The 19,518-nt window shown below is 38.3% G+C and overlaps 1 protein-coding gene and 1 long non-coding RNA gene across 8 annotated transcripts in view; one reads left to right on the top strand and one right to left on the bottom strand.

Moving 5' to 3' along the window:
* Window positions 1-19,518, top strand: part of LOC118922533 (uncharacterized) — a 77,551-nt gene that overhangs the window by 958 nt on the left and 57,075 nt on the right. The window contains exon 1 of one of the 2 annotated variants that reach the window (XR_008992594.1): window positions 5,767-12,297. The exons of the other annotated variant lie outside the window; for it this stretch is intronic. This is a non-coding gene — a long non-coding RNA (uncharacterized LOC118922533). Of the gene's footprint in view, window positions 1-5,766; window positions 12,298-19,518 lie in introns of those variants that run through there. 2 annotated transcript variants of the gene reach the window in all.
* SLC28A2 (solute carrier family 28 member 2) overlaps window positions 12,319-19,518 on the bottom strand; it is a 40,642-nt gene continuing 33,442 nt past the window's right edge. For 5 of the 6 annotated variants that reach the window (XM_036905417.2, XM_036905416.2, XM_036905415.2 and 2 more), the window contains exon 18: window positions 12,324-14,538. In XM_036905417.2, coding sequence (XP_036761312.2) covers window positions 14,421-14,538 — 118 coding nt within the window. In that variant the 3' untranslated portion in view covers window positions 12,324-14,420. Of the gene's footprint in view, window positions 14,539-19,518 lie in introns of all 6 variants that reach the window. The other variant, XR_008992593.1, reaches the window with a different exon arrangement.

Raw genomic sequence — 19,518 nt, 5'->3', positions numbered from 1 at the left:
CTTAAGCACCTGTCTCTCCAATTGAACACTAAACTCCTCATTTTATGCCCTGGGCCTGGCTGGCCTGGAGTTAATGCTCAACAAATGTCGGTTGATTGTCCAGCTTTGTCACCCCTTTCTTAACAAGTTCCATTAGTTTTCCACTCCCTGTTTCCTGTGATTCTGCCTTACATGCCCCCAGTCTGTTTCCTTGAAGCTCCCTGACATACCCCCTTATTTTAATATTGTGGAATTTGGCCTTCCCGAGGTGGGCATTGGGTTGGGGAAAAAACCCTGTGGTTCTCATTTGTAACCTGGCACAGAGTTGCTTGTGCAGGTAACAGAGATGCAGCATCAACTGCAAAAGTCTCAGTGGGAGGGGACAGGAGCAGAGGACTCCCCAGGAAACTGCATGGCTCAGTGGCCCCCAAGATAGTTAGGGAGCCCTTGGAGCAACCCACCAACACCTGAAAAACAGGAGTCTCCCTAAAACAAGGCTGCTGTGAGGGATAACACTTAGGTTCAGTCTTTGTGTTTCCAAGTAGAGAGACTTCAGTTAGACATTCTGATCCACACTCCTCCTTGGGTATTTGTATTTGGGATGTTCTGGGAGAAGACTCATGTGAGTGGTGAGTTTGGAAGAAGGGACAGGGCATATAAGGCTCAGCCAATACTTCATCCTCTTTTGGGACCAGCCTAAATTCAGAATACAAATATTTTAGTCTACATAGTAAAGAGACGGTTCCTTCAGGGAAGGCCTAAGGTTGTCCTCCCATTTGTCCCAGGTGGAAAAATGCTATACATTCTTCAACTTAGCTTTTATTGGTTAAAAAAAAGAAACAAAGCTGACATTTTCTTGTAACTAATTTTTAAACATTTTTCTGAAATTGATATGAATTTATTTTCAATTTAATCTAAATGCTAATTAACCTAAATTCAATTTAATTTCAAATAAATTTGTATTTATTTTCAAACTTTCAGAAAAATTGCAAGTACTGTACAAAGAACCTTCCTCTCACCCAGATTCATAATTGTTCACATTTTGTCACAGTTGCTCCATCTCTGTATGTGCATATTATTATATATTACATATTAATTACACATATTAACATTATATATATTAGTTACATTCTGAGCCTTTTAAGAACAAGTTGCATGTGCCATCACTCCTAAATATTTCAGAGTGTATTTCCCTAAATCAAGGACATTTTGCTACTTAACTAGCATATAACCCTCCAAGTTAGGAAATCAACATTAATACAATACCATCATTCAATTCACAGAGTTGCACACTCTGCACCCTGCCCCAATTCCAGTTTCACCAGCTTCCCTGACAATGTCTCCTCTTCCTTTCTGGCACACTCTCCCTTCCAGGAACATAAGCTGCTATTGTCAATCTCTAAAGTCACCTCCAGGCTGTCACTGTTTTCCCTATTTACCTACCTTTCAAGTCCTCAGCAGTTTCACTGCTTACGTCTGTGCCAGTTTTGAGAATACACACCCTCTCCTCTGGAGAAATGATCCTTAATGTTAGTCAGTCCAATGTTTCCTCATGGCCACACTTTGACCAGTTGGCAAGAATTCCTCAGAAATGATGCTGTGCACTTTGTAAAGTTGGGATGGAGCAAGCATTGTCGATCCACCCCACCACTGAAGTGAGCTTAATCTTACTCACCTGATTATCTGCAGTTTCCTCTAGTATAAAGTCATCACTTACCTTTATAGTTGATTAGCACTTTGTGGGATGTGTTGCAAAATTTTTCTGTCTAACCTCCCATTACAGGCCTAGTCTTCACTGACAACTTCTCCTGAATGGACCACTACTGTGAAGGTTGCTGAAGTGTGATTTTCTATTTCCAACATTCTAGCTAGATTTATTAGTTGATATTTTACTGTAAAAAAGAACCTCCCCTCCAATATATCTATTTATTCTTTATTTATTCATATTAGTATGGACTCATGGGTTCCTATCTTATTCATTGGTTATAAATTACTATAATTATTTTCATATTTAAATTGGTCCAGGTTTTGCCAATGGGAGTTCCATCAACGGGCTCCTGTGATCTTTTGACAAGTCCCCATCATTCTGTGAATACTTTCTTGCTTTCTGGAAAAAGATATTCCAGGATTATTTTGTATATTCCCTGCACCAGCTCTGGAATCAGCCATTTCTCCAAAGAGTCCTGGTGTTTTAGAAAAGGATGGCATTCGAAAACCAAGATCTAACTACTGGATGTACTCACTGCTACTAGAGTATCATCGCTTATAAACTTTTTTCAATGGATAGAACTAGTAAGTGTACATATGTGTACAGGCATGTATATATATATATATATATATATATATATATATACATACCTATGAATTTATGCCAATATTTATGATACAGCATCTCAGAGTTCTTTTCAACTTTGTCTCTTCCCATGTTTCACCTTCTCCAGTGGTGAGAAACCTGGCTCTTTAATCCTAAGTATATTTAATTATTTGTTCAATTGGTTTTCTTATTGCGATTACACACAGTCTCCCAGCCATGCTGGCTGTCTCCTCTGTCTAACAATTATGCATTTCATCTCTTCATTCTGGGGCACCATGAGCTCAATACCAATGTGCTCCCGCACAGCTCCTTCCTCTCCTCGCTAGTGTTCTTTTGTCCCTAGGTGCAGATGGATATGCCGCCAGATGACTGCCATGCAACTCACCTTCCTACCTCTATACCAAGGAGGAAAAATAATGAAATGGAAAATTTTGAAAGGGAATGGGAGAAATTGTCTCTTATTTAAAAAGTATCTAACTCCTTTGTCTTTGAACTGATCCTATACTTGGGCAGGGAAGTAGTGTTTTATAGTGATATCCTCCCTTCACTCCATGCAAAACTCCAACAGTGGAATTTAATTCCCTATGAAACAAAGATTTATTTTATATTTGGCTATTTTCCCAGAGAGACCTGTTGCATTTTCACTCACTGTTTGAAATTTAAACACTGTAACTGTCTTTATTCTGCTGCTGGCTGTCTTCACTTCATCTCATCAGAAAGCACTATGTATCCTTATCAAACTAACAGCCAAATTATGTCCCAATCACCTGGAATGGACTTAGGGAAATACCTTGAAGCGAGCAAATTGTTGAAATTACATAGCTGCGGCATCATATCCCTCTGAGGGATTTTTTTTGAACCCAAACTGTATCAAAGAGTTTGATGGATTAATTCCCAAGAAAACTATAAAGGAGGTGAGAATTTATAAATCAAATACATACATTTTTAAAAATGTTTATTTGAGCTGAAGTGATATTCCTGACTGCCAGGATTGGGTTTGTCAAAAGGCCAACCACACCATCTCATGTGTTGGTACTAGGCCTCACAGTTTATAGATGAGAAACTGAGTGAGATTAGGAAGGGTAGATGGATTGCCCAAGTCACGGGTTGGAAAACCAGCGAAAGCAGGGGAGAGGGGCAGGGGGCAGGCATGGGCAGATGGCAGACTAAATCTGAAGGCAAGGCTGGGCACAGCAAGGTAATGAGCACTGAGGTCACCAGCAAGGCCTCTGAGTGAGGAGGAAACCTAAGCCGCAGCTGGACGCCTGTCTGGGCACTGCTGCGATGCTCTGGAAAAGGACCGCCAGGCTGCTGTGTACACACATAGCACTCAGCTTTCTGCTCAGACTGTTGCAAACCAGTCCTTGCAGCTGGCAGAAGGAAACAGTGTCAGAGATCCACAAAGACCAGAAGGTACTTCTGGAGGTGGACCTCTCAGCAGGCCCCTCAAAACCCCCCACGTCCTCTCTGCCAGGACAGTGCTGCCCTGGCCTCTCCAAGTTGGGGAGTGTTGGTGGAGTCAGCCAATGTGTTGTGGTACTTGCTTTCTAGATAAGTTGTCCTCCTTCCAAAAGGAGAGTAGTACTCACACTCACTGGCTTTTTTCAATCCAAGCCCATAGTTATTGTTAGAAGACATTCCTCCAGATTTTTAGTTTACAGATGATTCCAACTTACTTTTCAATAGTGATCAATTATTTCCCCCTTTAAATTATTTCCCACTCTACTGATTATTTCAATGGACTTTTGGGAGAGAATTGTTTGGCTTCCACACCCTACACCATCCTGCTCAGAAGAGTCGTATATAAAGAACAGGCAGAAGAGACTTAGAAAAAGCAGTCAGAGAAATAAGAGGAGAACCAGAGAGGCCATTACCATGGAGGTCAACGTGAAGTTGAGTGGCCAGCAGTTTAAATACATCAATGACAGTTTCAAACACATCAATAAAGTATAGGCTGAATCTGGTGATCAGGAGGTGACTGAAGAGAGCTGAAAGTACTGTTTCAGAAGTTACTGGGGTGTAAACTGTGCTTCACGTGGAGAAATGGAAACAAGTGTGACTGCTTTTTAAAGACATTGTCAATAAATAAACTGATAAGGGGAGTGATGGTTGAAAGGGAGTAAGGTGAAGAGAGAAGATTTTGTAGGGTAGAGGAATGCTGGGCCAGTGGAGGCAGAAGTGGCTCCCAGTGTTGGCAGGCCCCTTTGGCTCCCTGTCCCCAGACCGTCTCTGCTGCGTGCTTGCTCCATTCCTACTGCCAGGCACACAGTATGACCTGCGAAGGCAGTTGCACCCAGGAGAGAACACCCCTGACCTCCCAGCCTCTGTGACTTACAAATTTAACCTCGACCACATTGCTTCTTGCCAGTCCTGGCTCGCAGTACAACCAAGGGCCCAAAGAGCCGATAGAGTTCTGCTCTTAGAGAAATCCCAGCAGCAATGACAGTGAACTAGCAGCTCATTGAATCCATGCACAAGGCCTCACTGGCCTTGCTTTTGCATGGGGCATCTAATCCTCACAACCACCATCTCATGTGTTGGCACTAGGCCTTACAGTTTATAGATGAGAAACTGAGATTAGGGAGGGTAGATGAATTGTCCAAGTCACGGGTTGGTAAGCAAGAAAGCTGAGGGTCCAGCTCAGATCTTTCTGGTTTCAGAGGCCATCCTTTTTCTCCTTGGGCAAAGGAGGCCAAAATATAAGCCGTGAGCAGCATAAGGCCTTAGGATAGACCTTAGGTAGTCTGGATTCATGGAGAGTATTAAGTTATAGGGCCAAAGAGAGAGAAGTTAAGGCCAGATAGGTTAACCAGATAAAATATAAGAAGCCCAGTTAAATTTGCATTTCAGATAAACAGTAAATTGTTAATAGTAAGTAATCCCAAATATTGCACTGGTATACAAAAAGCAAGTTGTTTTTATCTAAAATTCAAAATTAACTGGGCACTGTATTTTTATTTGCTAAATCTGGCAACCATATGGACAGACTGTGGAAGGTTTTAATAAATACTAAGGAATTTAGACTTTATTCCATAGCTAATACAAACCCACTGAGGATTTTGGCACAAAGGAGTGAAGTGGTAAAGTGGTATTTGAGACCAGCCAACAGACATTTGCAATTGTCCAGCAATAACATTCTGAAATATAACACTAGGATGGTAGAAGAAAGAAAAAAAGCAGGATCTTGTAGCTAGTTAATATAGCGATGAAGAACAAAGAAAAGTCCAATATGACAGGTTTTCAGCCTGGATGGCTGAAAGAATGATAGAGCTACAGATGGAAAGACACATCTGGAAGAGGAACTGCTTTGGAAAGAAAGAAAAATAGACTTTGAGGTGATGCTTGTATATCCATGTGAATTTTGCAAAAGGAAAAATGTTAACCTTCTTCAACACCTTCTCCCAGGAACTGCAGAGATAGGATGTTCCTCATCCTCACAGCCACCCTGCCAGGTAGGTATTATTACAGTTTTCCAATGGACAACACCAATGCTACCAGCAGGTGGCAGAGTTGGGGTTTAAAGGCCCAGATAGCCGGGCTAATTTCCACTATACCACACTGCCTCTTATTAGAGAAACAGAAACAGGACTCCGGAAAAGTTGTGGCTCAAGCTGTGATTGCTGAGAGCTGAGAAGGAGCTGAAAAGAGGAAATTTATGCTAAGAGCAGATGTAAGAGGAGGATCAGAGAGAGCTTTGGAGCATCTGTGGCAGAGAAACAGCATAAGAAATGGCTATGAAACTTGAATGAGCCTAGCATTTTTAAAACAATGGCATAATGTGATTTTTTTATAAAATGGAGAATATGGGGTGGTGAAAGGAAATACTGGATATACAGATGCCGTGTCATCTAATGTGCCATGCCCAGGAGATTAGGATTATTCTAGAGGCGATGGAGAGTCATTGAGAGTTTTAAACAAGGCATCAATATAACCAGATTGGTGTTCTACAAGGGTCATGCTGGTAGCAGTGGTGTGAGAGGTAAGTGGAAAGCCAATTAGGAGGAAGCTGTGGTGATCCAGGGGAGAAAGAATGAGAAGAAGGGGCAGAAGAAATAGACATTTGAGAGAAACAATAGGATGTGGAGAGAAAAGAGATGTGAGTGACAAATACTTTTTCAGGGTGACTGGTGATAATATTTATGAAACAGAATGCAGGAGAAGGAGCATACTTGGAAAGGAAATGTGAAGTTAGTCATCTTTGTATACCTACAAACTTAGAGCTGACAGACAAGCACTAAATACTTGTTGATGTGAGTTTGATTTTAGACATACTTAGTTTGCAGTATCCCTGGAACATGCAGGTGGAAATGTTTAGTAAACTGTTAGAAATATAGGTCTAGAAAAACATTGCAAACCTGTGAATTAGCTTTGTTAATCAGGATATAAGTAGAGGAGTGAGAAAAGTCCATGGATAAAATCCTTGAAAATACTTAGCACATAAAGAGTGAGTAAAGAAATAAAAGCTAATGAAGCAAGCAGAGAATGGACAGCCAAAGAGGTAGGCAAACAAGAAAGTTTGGTGTAATGAAACAGATGAATTTCAAGAAGGGAGGGGCTTGCACACCCTTGTTCATCGCAGCATTATTCATAATAGCCTGATGCAGGCAATCTGAACATCCATGGATGAATGAGTAGATTAAGAAAATCTGGTGAATACATACAATAGAATATTATTCAACCTTAAAAAGGGAGATCCAGTTATATACTACAACATGGATGAAACTTGAGGACATTATGCTAAGTGAAGTAAGCCAGTCACAGAAAGACAAATACTGCATGGCTCTGCTTATATGAAGAATCTAAAGTAGTCAACCTCAGAAAAACAGGACACAGAATGGTGCTTGCTTGGGCAGGAAAAGGGGGAAAAAGGAGTTGTTGTTCAATGAGTATAGACTTGCAGTTTCGCAAGATGTAAAAATTCTAGAGAACTTTTTAACAATGTGCATATAGTTAACACTATTGTACTGTACACTCAAGAATGGCTGAGATGATTTTTTAAAAATAAGGAGGAAGTTGTTAAAAGGGTCTTGCTTCACACACATAATGTAGGGGGGGACATGGGAAAGGCAATATATACAGAGAAGACAAGTAGTGATTCTATAGCATCTTACTATGCTGATGGACAGTGACTGTAATGTGGTATGTGGGGGGGACTTGATAATGGGGGGAGTCTAGTAACCATACTGTTGTTCAAGTAATTATACATTAATGATATCAAAATTTAAAAAAGTAAAAAGAAAAGAAAAAGGGTCTTGCTTCAGAGGTGCCAGATGAAATAAGCCCTGGTAAGTGTGTGTCCCTTAGATCTAACAAGTTGGTTTTTATTGATGACTTTAATGAGAGCATTTATGAAGTGGTAGTGATGACAATGAAATTGCACTTAGCTTGGGACTGAATGGAAGGTGAGGAAGTAGAAGGAGCAAGTGAACCCTCCTGCAAGACGTTTGGCCACAAAGGATGTGGATCTCTCCTGAGTAGCACGACAGTAAGGGAGGGTTGATTTAGGGCCCATCTTACTTGCTTCCATATTTTCAGGAGCCACAGTCCTTCACTGACTGTTGTCTAACGTGAAAACAGTCATTTCATATATTTTGTCCAGTTTTCTACTTGTTTATCATGGAAAGAAATGTCTTCTATCAGTTAATCCTTCACAGGCAGAAGTGGGAGCCTCTTTTATGCATAACATTTTAAAAATAAATTTGAAAATCAAGTGGAGAGGGGAGTCAGTGAAAAAAACAAAAGTCTTCCAAATCCTCCCTTTCACAGTATCTCCCTGGGGGTTCCAGAAGAGTCAACTTTTACAAGCTCTAGTAGATGACATTCACATTCTGCGGCCCCATGAACAAGGTCCTCACAGCACCTTCCTGGACAGGCTATTAATTTGACATCCTCCAAACCAGTATTTTAAAAATACTTTTAAATATTATATAGTAAATGGAGAAGAAGCTTATTTTCTAAAATTGAATGCTTCTTCATGCTTATAAGCTGTATGTCAAATGACCCCTCAGCCTTTCTTTTGACCTCTCCCAAGTGAAACCCTGCTCACTAAAGAGCATTAATAAGTGATACAGAAATATCAACTCCTTAAAGTACACCCTTTACTTGCTCTATCAAGGATGTATGAATAAAAACTGTCAGTCTTTCCTTGTCTCAAAATTTCTTTAGCTCCCCTCCAGCTTAGCTAGGGAGAATTCTAGATTGACCATTATTTCCCTCAGTACTTTGAAGAATTTATTCCATTATATTTTGGCCTCTAATTATGTTGATAAGAAGTTTATTGTCCATTTAGTTCTTCATCATTAATTTTTCCTATCTGTCTTCCATTGAAAATTTGTTCTTCATATGTGGAAGTTTCACTACAGTGTGTCTACCTATACATTTATTTTGAATGATCTAGTTCTGGACCTAAGTGTTCATGCCTTTCATCATATTGCCATTAATCCAAACTATGAAACCTCTCACCCACTACATGAATTCCATAGTGTATTAGTTATTTACTGCTGCCATAACAAATTACCACCAATTCTGTGGCTGAAAATACCACCAACTTATTATCTTTGATTCTAGGTCAGAAGTGCAACACAGATATGATTAGAATAAAATCAAGTGTCAGCGGGGTTGTGTTCCTTTCTGGTGACTCTAGAAGAGAATTCCTTTTCTTACCTTTCCCAGCTTCTAGAGGCCACCAAAATTCCTTGATATGTTTTCTCTTCCTCCATCTTCAAAGCCAGCAATGTAGAGTTAATCCTTACTCTGTTGTTACATTTTTTTTCCAACTACTGCAAGGAAAGGTCCACTTTTAAAGGACTCATGTGATTACATCAAGCCCACTGAGATAATCCTGGATAGTCTCCCCAGCCTAAATCCTTAACTTTAATCACATCTGCAAAATGTCTACTGCCATGTAAGACAACAGAATTATAGATCCCAGGGGTTAGAACATAGACATCTCCAGAGGACCTTTATTTGTTTTATCACACTTTGAGACCTCAATTCCTCATGTCAAAATCTCATCCAATTTTTGGTACATCCCAAGGGTCTTGAGTGCTCCTGCTCCAGCTAGCTTGTTGAGAAGCTCACTATCACTTCTCTTACCAGTGTCCTCTGAGAATGCCATTCCTCTAGACACACTAGGCACTGATGGTAATCACTTAGACTTACAATGGTGGTTATTTGGAGCCTTTGATGTCTGTCCCAAGGTGACTGAGAGGCAGGGGAAATGGAGAGAAAGATTGGCCTGTGCACCAGCATTATGGCTACATTTTGTCTCCTGGGTTTTGGAATATAGTGAGTAATCCCAGAGTTTCTCAGTTTTTCATGAATCTAAAACAAAAGAGAAAGAGCCTTTTCTCTTTTTAAAACAACCTCCTTTGCACTGAAGCTCAGAACTAGATCATTGGTTCTAGCTGATAGATAAGCTGTATTCCAGCCCCTCATTGTTATCTCCTTTTTATCTTACTTTCCATCCCTGCCCCAAACTCCTACTAAAACAATGAAGGTCCTGGTGCATATCAATTCATGCATGTGGCTTACCAAAGTGGCTCTGTTCCCACTGGCTCTATAAACTGCCAAGTTCTGAATACACTTGGAGGTCAGTTAGACTCCCTTCTATAGAATGATTAAATTAATGATATTACAGATTTAAACACTAAAAGTTTAGGTGGGAGATTAACTCCTGTGTTATTTTCCTATAATCCACCTTATTCAAGAGAACACAACATCAGACATTATCTCAATATTTTAATCTACTTAGAACCAACGACTCTTCAAATTTGGCTCTGTTTAACTTGTCAAGCTCCTTCTCATATTACTCTGATCCCCACATAGTCTCAGGTCCTTTTGGAATGTAGGTAATTCCTCCTGGAGCAGGCCTGTACTAACCCGCTCAAGCTGTGCAGAGTTCTGACACTGTTTTTCAGACTGGAAACAAGAAAGGGTGATGGAGGCATGTCTTGAGGAAAACAAGTTGTCTTGCAGTGTGTCTACTTCAGGTGAGTTCATATATGGTCTCCAGGCAAGGGGAGGCTCTTTTCCTCTGTCAAGAGGGAATGGACTACTGCTTCCGTTCAAGAAGATTTAGGGATAATTGGTACCTCAGACTTCTGAGGCTCACCCACTCAAATGTTTCTTGTCTGGGTCTTAAGGTCTCACACTTTTCTTACCTGGAAAAGACTTTGACTGTCAGGCCTGTTAAAGCTATGCATTCAATTTCTTTTGCAGTTTGCCACTTTGGATCCTGAACCTAATTTTTAACAGTATCTAACTTACTGCTGTGAGATGGCAGTCTCCTTTATGGCTGCCATAGAAGTCTTCTGGCTTTCATGGTGTTCCTAAATTGACAATTAGCTGCTTTAAGCTGTTGCTTTCTTTTTGCAAGATTTCCAATGCTGTCAAAAGTAGCTGGCACATTCCCCAATGGTTATCATTATCATTTCTCCCACGCCAGTCAAGTAAGCATCGATTTGGTATCCCAGTACTTTGTCTTCCACCTGCATTTCATCCCCGTTAACTGTAGATGAAAGCTTTAGTAACTGTGATGTATACCACTGCATTGCAGAGATTATTATGCACTGACCATCAGGAAAACCATTCTTGTTGCCTTCAGAACTCAACTCCAAAATCCCATCTCTTAAAGACCACCTTGGTATCAGCATTTTTTTAACCAAGGTTCCTAAGAAAACAGTTTGAAGCAAAAGATTTTGTACTAATGCTTTACTGATGGGTGAAATTCCAGGGGAAAAGGTGTGGGAGATAAAGTGAAATAGGGAAAAACTGACACAAACATAGGAATGTATTCATTATCAAGATGGCCATAGCTTAATTACAAACAAAGCTGGTTGCTTGATCTTCCAGGGCCTCTCCAGAGAGTACTTATGAAACTACTGCTTCTTACAGTCTCCATCACATGGGGGAAGAGTAAGCAATACTGGCTTCTTTCTGTCTCCTGTGTCTTATTCGTTAAGATTTACCACCCCTACCCTTGACATTAACTCCCCCACAATTCTGAATTGTATTACCTCACCCATCCTCTCCAGGTAGCTTCTTGGGAAGCCAGAGCCTCTACAGTCCATTCTGGCCAGTTTTCAGGTGCTTCAGTCCTTCCTCCTTGTCAGTTCTACCTTGTGGGGGTCAGATGGAAGCAGAGGCTGTGGCTGTGGCTTTATGACTAGGATACCTCATAGGAGTTTTGTGAGGACTTATTCAAGTAATACCCAGTGCCTGGCATTTAGTGAGCACTAAGCAAACGTTAGCTATTATTTTTAATAGTAACTGAGTAAAATTTTTGTGTGTGATTGTTATGTGACATGAGCATTTCCCCCATGCCTTCTAAGCCTTTGCTAAGCACCGTTACACTCAGCACTCTGATGCACAACCAGACACATCTGAGTGGTTCAACAATGACATGGGCTGTGGTCCACAGCAGCAGGGGACAACCAGGCAGCCAAATAGATTTGCAACAAATTCACAATAGCTGTGGCTACCAGCCAGGCAGCACACAGCATGCAGTGGAACTAAGTGTTTCACCTTTATAAAAATATGACCAGTGATAATGCCTTCCATTGGCCAGCCACCTTAAACAATTCTTTTAAACATTTAACTGGTCTCTGAAATCCTCTAAGGAAATAAGTTGGTATTGTTTTTTGTTCTATAAATTGTAGCCACGTACCTGAAGGATAATTTGTGCATTCACAGTCATAGATTTGGTTCTGAAACCATGAAGACAGGAGCCCTCAAATGTCAAATATCTAAAGGACAATATTTTCTTTGGAAAATTTGCTACCTCATCCTCTGAGTTTGGTTAATCATAAATATCCTTCATTTAATGAATAATTCAAATCTTAGTATTGTCACCATGGAAAACAGGGCTCCCACCTCCAATTTTTCTTCATGAGGATTGTCATGCTTCCTGCTGTCACGGCGCGGCCCACTAAGTGTGAGAGTGTAGGCCAGATTTGCTTTCAACAGGAAACAGAAGTGAAGGCCTGCCCTTCCCCTGAAAGGAGGTCCCACGTGCTTCCATGTGTGAACTAAATTTCATGCATAGCTCAATAAATTGATTGTAGTGAACTCAGCTAATAATAGCAACTAACCCTTACATCAGGCTTAGAGTCAGCAGTCACTGTTTTGATCCCTTTACAACCTCACAACCTTTACCTATAAGGTTGGTCTCATGCCCATTTTATAGACAAGGAAGCCAAGGCACAGAAAAGTTAAGGAACTTGCCCAAGGTCACCCTGGGATAAGTGGCAGAGCCTGAATCAGAACCCAAATTTCATTAAGCAATGCCAGAAGTGTGACAGGTGCCAAGCACATGTTCATGTATAAAGATGCAAAGGTTAATAATCTGACCTAGTGTTCAGTACCACCAATCACTGCATTCTCCTTCCTCTTAGAAACTAGGCTAGGATGAAAATCAGTGTGCAGGTCAGGAAGCAGTTTACTGAGGCTTTGTTTTCTTTTGTGTCAAGTTTGAAAATATGGGAGAGGAGATAAGAATGGAAGCTGGAAAGAAGACCGAGAGGTTCTGAGCTCAGATAATTGTGAAGTGGAAGAAGGTAGATTAGCTAAGGGAACATAGAAGTACCACATCCATGTTTTAAAATATATATAATTTATTGAGAAATTCACATAACATAAACTTTTAAAATGAATAAATCAGTGACATTTCGTACATTCGCAATGTTGTGCAACCACCACCTCTATCTAGTTTCGAAACATTTCCACTGACCCAAAGTAAAACCAAATACTTCATTACGCAGTCAGTCCCTATTCCTCTTCTCCCACCCCAAGCCCTTCAACCACCTATTTGTATTCTGTCTGATGGATTTATCTGTTCTGAATATTTCATATAAATGGGACCATACAAAATAGAATCATAGAGTAATTATACAAAGCTTTTATGTCTGCCTTCTTTGACTTAGCATAATGTTTTCCAGGTTCCTCTTTGTAGCATGGATCAGTATATCATGGTTTTTATGACTGAATAAAATTCCGTTGTATGTATATAATATGATGTGTTTATCCATTCAGCCATTGATGGACATTTGGACTGTTTCCACCTTTTGACTATTGTGAATAGTACTGCTGTGAACATGCAGGTTTGTGTACTGTTTGAATGTCTGTTTTCAGTTCTTTGGGGCATATATCTAGAAACTGAGTTGTGGGGCCATGTGGTAATTCTACGTTTAACTTTTTGAGGAACCCCTACATCCTTTGAAACTCTTCTTTAAGGCTATAATATTATTAATATTATAGGCACTATTAGATGTAAGAAGTATATTAAACATTTTAAATCAGAGTGCCTCAGCCTTAGCACTGCTGATGTTGGGGACCAAAGAATTCTTTGTTGTGGAGCTGACCTGCCCATAGTAGGATGTTGGGCATCAATCCTGGCATCTACCTGGTAGACGTCAGCAGCCACCTCCCCAGTTGTGACAACTACTAATGTCTCAAGACATTGCCAAATGTCTCCTGGGAGGCAGGACTGCTGTCCCCCCTACCCCTTTTTTCACTGAAAACTACTGTTTTAGAGGGTGCCCTGGAGACTTGAAGTAAATATGGCACTAAAGTGTAATAAAACAAAGTAAAGGCCTTTAAGAACTGGATGTCCCTCACAAGTTTGAATATAGGAAGCAATTTTTGTTTACTGTGTAATGATGTTAGGGAATTTGTAGGTTTACAAATGTGTAACAATCAGAAAAATCTTATTAAATATTCATGTAACTTTCATATCCACCTCTAGTACCATAAACTCAACTGATCCACAGAACAACAAGAAATAACAGCTTTTTACCTCAGTGTACGTTACACACCACATCACATTTATAGTACACTGCAGCACATAATTTTTAAAATGGAAACTAGAAGCAAGGCTTTTTTTATATGGTAATATTATTTCAAATCTAAATTCAGAGAGAGCCCTTAAGAAATTTCCTATTTGGTCCAGCCAAATAATGAAAAGAGAAATCTAATTTTTATTATGGGCATACAGTGAGCACAATGAAATTTTTACATTTACTGTTAAAGATCGTGGTGAGTTACTTGGAGGGTGGGAACTCTGAGTACATAAGCATCTTTGCCATCAAAAAGGCATAAAGATCAGGGCTGTTATGGAAATGGACCAGCCTTAGGCACAGACAGCATTGGCATAGAACGCACAGCAGTTAGCAAGGGCCATGGCACTGAACTCTTTATCTCCCCAAGGGCCAGAAAAAGAAGGAGGGCTGGTGCCATTCAGAGCAGTACTGAAATGAAAAGGCAGAGAGATACTTAGTGGGTCAGATAAAAACAATGCAACAGGATGTATCAGTAAGTTCTACCAAGGAGCTTAAAAATAAAAAGAACAAAACCCATAATGGATCCAATCCCAATGACTAAATAAACAGGACAGAATTAAGTTTATTTTCTTGTTCACACACAAGATAATACTAGTAAGAAACTCTATGTAGTATGGTCCTTTGCCCAAGTCCTAACCATACTCATTTTGGGAATTTCCTTTCCAAACATCACTGAGGAAAAAGTTGTGCCTTATAATGAGATTTAGGACTGAATTTATTCTAAAAAGTGAGGTGGTGTTCCAAAGCCACTTTCCTCTTAAGAAAGTGCTCAGGTGGGCTGGCTGGCTGGCTTATTTATTATTGTTTCAACTTTATTGAGGTATTACAAATAAAATTGTAATTTATTTAGAGTGTACAAATTGACACAATTTGACACAAGTATACATTGTGAAAGGATTCTTAGCATTGAGTTAATTAACACATCCGTCCCCTCACGTTTACCTTTCTTTTTTTTTGGTGAGAACTTAAGTTCTACTTAAGTTCAGTTATATAATACAGTATAATCAACCAGTCACTGTCTTACATATTAGATCCTCAAACATCTTACACATTAGATCCTAAGATTATTCATTTTACAGCTGAACATTTGTACCTTTATTCCAGCCTCTCCCTATTTCCCCCGCCTCTCAGTTCCAAGCAACCACCATTCCACTCTCTGATTCTATGAGTTTGAATTTTATTTACATTTTTTTTAGATTTCCACATATAAGGGATACCATGCAGTATTTGTCTTTGGCTTATTTCACTTAGCGTGATTATTCATCCATGTTTTTGCAGATACCAGGGTTTCCTTCTTTCATAAAGATGAATAATATTCCATTGTATATTTTGGAATATACACAGTTTCTTTATCCATTCATCCATCAGTGGACACGTAGGTTGTTTCCATATCATGACTAATGCTGCAGTGAACATGGGAGTACAGGTAGTGACTTCATTTTCATTTCCTTTGGATATATACCCGAAAGTGGGATTGCTGGATCATATAGCAGTTCTATTTTTACTTCCTTCAGTAAACTCCATACTCTTTCCATGGTGGCTGTACCATTTTGCATTCCCACCAGCAGTGTATATAGGGTTTTCTTTTCTCTACGTCCTTGTGCAGCAATTGTCATCTCTTGTCTTTTTCATAATAGCCATACCAACAGGTGTAAGGTGATGTCTTACTGTGGTTTTAATTGGCATTTCCCTGCTAACTAGTGATGTTGAGCACCTTTTCATGTACCTGTTGGACATTTGGATGTCTTCTTTGGAAAAATATCTGTTCAGTTCCTGTGTCCACTTTTAAGTTGGATAATTTGTGGGTTTTGTTATTGATTTAAGTTCCTTGTATATTTTGGGTATTAACCCCTTGTTGGATATGTGGTTTGCAATTATTTTCTCCCATTCTATAGGTTAACTTTTCATTTTATTGATGATTTCCTTTGCTGTGCAGAAGGTTTTTAGATGAAGGCCCACTTGTTAGTTTTTCTTTCTTTGCCTTTGCTTTTGGTATCAAATCCAAAAAATCCTTGCCAAGACCAGTGGCAAAGAGCTTACCCATTATGTTTCTTATAGGAGTTTTAAGGTTTCAGGTCTTATGTTCAAGTCTTTAATACATTTTGAGTTGATTTTTGTGTATGGTGTAAGATAAGTTTAATTCTTTTTTATGTGGATATTGCCAACACCATTTATTAAAAAGACCGTCCATTCTTCATTGTATAGTCTTGCCTTCTTTGTTGAAAATTAATTGACCATCTATGCATGGGTTTACTTCTAGGATCTCTGTTCTGTTTCACTCAACTATATATTTGTTTTTAGGACAATACCATATGTTTTTTATTACTATAGATTTGCAATATAGTTTTAAATCAGGATGTCTTCAGTTTTGTTCTTAAGATTGCTTTGGCTATTTGGGGTCTTTTGTGCTTCCATATGAATTTTAGGAATTTTTTTTCTATTTCTATGAAAAACGCCATAGGAATTTTGATAAGGATTGATTGTATTGAATCTATAGATCACTTTGGGTAGTACGAACACTTTAACCATCAATTATTCTAATCCATGTACACAGAGTACCTTCCCATTTGTTCATGTCTTCTTCAGTTTCTTTTATCACTATTTTTTGATAGTTTTCGGCATACAGATATTTCAGCTCCGTGGCTAAATTTTTTCCTAACCATTTTATTCTTTTTCATGCTATGGAAAATGGGATTGTTTCCTTAATTTTTCTTTCTAATAGTTTGTTGTTATTATGTAGAAACACAACTGTTTTTTGTATATTGATTTTTGTATCCTGCAACATACTGAATTCGTTTATTCTAACAGGTTTTTGGTGGAGTCTTTAGGGTTTTCTATATGTAAGATCATGTATGTCATCTACAATTTTACTTCTTCTTTTCTGATTTAGATACCTTTTATTTCTTCTTCTTGTCTAATTGCTCTGGCCATGATGTTTAGTACTATGTCGAATAAAAGTGGTCAGAGTGGGCATCCTTGTCATATTTATGATCTTAGAGGAAAAACATTCAGCTTTTCACCATTGAGTATGATATCAGCTGTGGGTTTATTATATGTGGCCTTTATTGCGTTGAGGTACATTCCTTCTATACCCAATTTGTTGAAAGTTTTTATCATGAATAGTATATTGAATTTTGTCAAATGCTTTTTCTGCATCTACTGAGATGATCATATAGTTTTTATCCTTCATTTTGTTAAAGTGGTATATCACATTTATTGATTTGTGTATGTTGAACCATCCTTGCATCTCAGGAATAAATCCCTCTTGATCGTGGTATTCTATCCTTTGAATGTACTGTTTTAATGTAATATGCTAATATTTTGTTGAGGACTTTTGCAGTCTATATTCATCAGGGTATTGGCCTCTAATTCTTTTCTTGTAGTATCCCTGTCTGGCTCTGGTATCAGGGTAATAGCCTCACAAAATGACTTTGGGTGTGTTCATCCCTCATGTATTTGGAAGTCTGAGAAGATTGGTATTAATTCCTCTTTAACTGTTTGGTGGAATTCACCAGTGAACCCATCTGGTACTGGAATTTTCTTTGTGGAGAGTTTTTGGATTACTGATTCAATCTCCTTCTTAGTAACCGGTCTCTTCTGATTTTCTATTTCTTACTGATTCAGTCTTAGTAGGTTGTGTATTTCTAGGAATTTATTCATTTCTTCTAAGTTATGTAATTTATTGGGATATAATTATTCATAGTAGTATCTTATTATCCTTAGTATTTCTGTGATCAGTCATGATATCTCCTCTTTCATTTCTGATTTTGAATCTTCTCTCTCACCTTAGCTAAGGGTTTGTCTTTTCTTTTTAAAACAACAGCTCTTAGTTTCATTGATATTTTTTAATTTTTTGGCTCTATTTCATTTATTTCTGTTCTAATCTTGGTATTTCCGTCCTTCTACTAACTTCAGGGTTAGTTTGTTCTTTTCTAGTTCCTTGAAGTGTAAAATAAGGTTGTTTATTTAAGATATTAATTTTTTTCTTAATGTCTGTGTTTATTGCTATAAAATTCCCTCTTAGAATTACTTTTGCTGCATCTCAACTTTTACTATGTTGTTTCCATTTTCACTTGTCTAGAAATATTTTTTTAAGTTTTTCCCAGTTTTATTGAAATATTATTGACATATAACATTGTATAAGGGGTATAACATAATGATTTGTTGTGTGAATATATTGTGAAATGATTTCTACCATAAGTTTAGTTAACATCCATCACCTCACATAGTTACAATTTTTCCTTCCTTGTCATGAGCCAAGATATTTTTTTATTTCTCTCTTGAGTTTTTTGACCCATGTTCTAGAGCATGTTGTCAGTCTCCACATATTTGTGAATTTACCATTTTTTTCTTGTAATTGATTTTTAGTTTCATACCACTGTGGTTAGAAAAGATGCTTGATACCATTTCAGTCTTTTTAAATTTATTAAGACTAGTTTGTGGCCTAATGTATGATCTATCATATAATTTCCATGTACACTTGAGAAGAATGTGCATTCTTCTGCTGTTGGATGGACTGTTCTATAAATGTCTTTTACATCCACATGGTCTAACATGTACTTTAAGTCCAAAGTTTTCTCATTGACTTTCTGTATGGATGATCTATCCATTGTTGAAAGTGCAATATTGAAGTCCTCTACTATAATTGCATTACTGTCTATTTTTCCTTCAAATCTGCTAATATTTGCTTTATATATTTAGGTGCTTAAGTTGGGTGCTTAAATATTTATAATTATTATATCCCTTTGATGAATTGATGCCTTTATCATTATATATATAATGACCTTTGTCTTTTGTTACTGTTTTCTGCCTGAAGTCTGTTAATTCTGATATAAGCATAGCTACCTCTGATTTCTTTTGATTTCCATGTTCTATGGGACATCTTTTCCCATTCCTTCACTTTTAGTCTATGTGTGTCCTTGAAGCTGAAGTGAATCTCTTATAGGCAGCATATAATTGGGTCTTTTTTAAATCCATTTAGCCACTCTATCTTTTGATTGGAGAATTTAATCCATTTTGTATTTAGAGCAATTATTGATAGGTATGAACTTAGTATTGTAATTTTGTTAATTGTTTTCTGGCTGTTTTGTAGTTCCTTTCTTCCTCTCTTCCTCTCTTTCTTCCTTTATGATTTGATGATTTTCTGCAGTGGGTGCTTTTATTCCTTTCTCTTTACCTTTGTGTATCTACTATAGGTTTTTATTTTGTGGTTACCGTGAGGCTAACATAAAACATCTTACAGTTACAACAATCCATTTAAGCTGACAACGACTTAACTTTGAATGTATACAAAAGCTGTACATTTATACACCCCCCCATTTACATTTATACAAAAATGTAAATTGTGACATTTTTGCTGTTGTTCTTTAACCTGTATAGTAGAGTTAT

This window comes from Manis pentadactyla, chromosome 11 (assembly GCF_030020395.1).
Source record: "Manis pentadactyla isolate mManPen7 chromosome 11, mManPen7.hap1, whole genome shotgun sequence".
NCBI lineage: Eukaryota > Metazoa > Chordata > Mammalia > Pholidota > Manidae > Manis > Manis pentadactyla.
The sequence above is the reverse complement of the archived record's forward strand: the minus strand, read 5'-3'. Positions and strand labels throughout refer to the sequence as shown.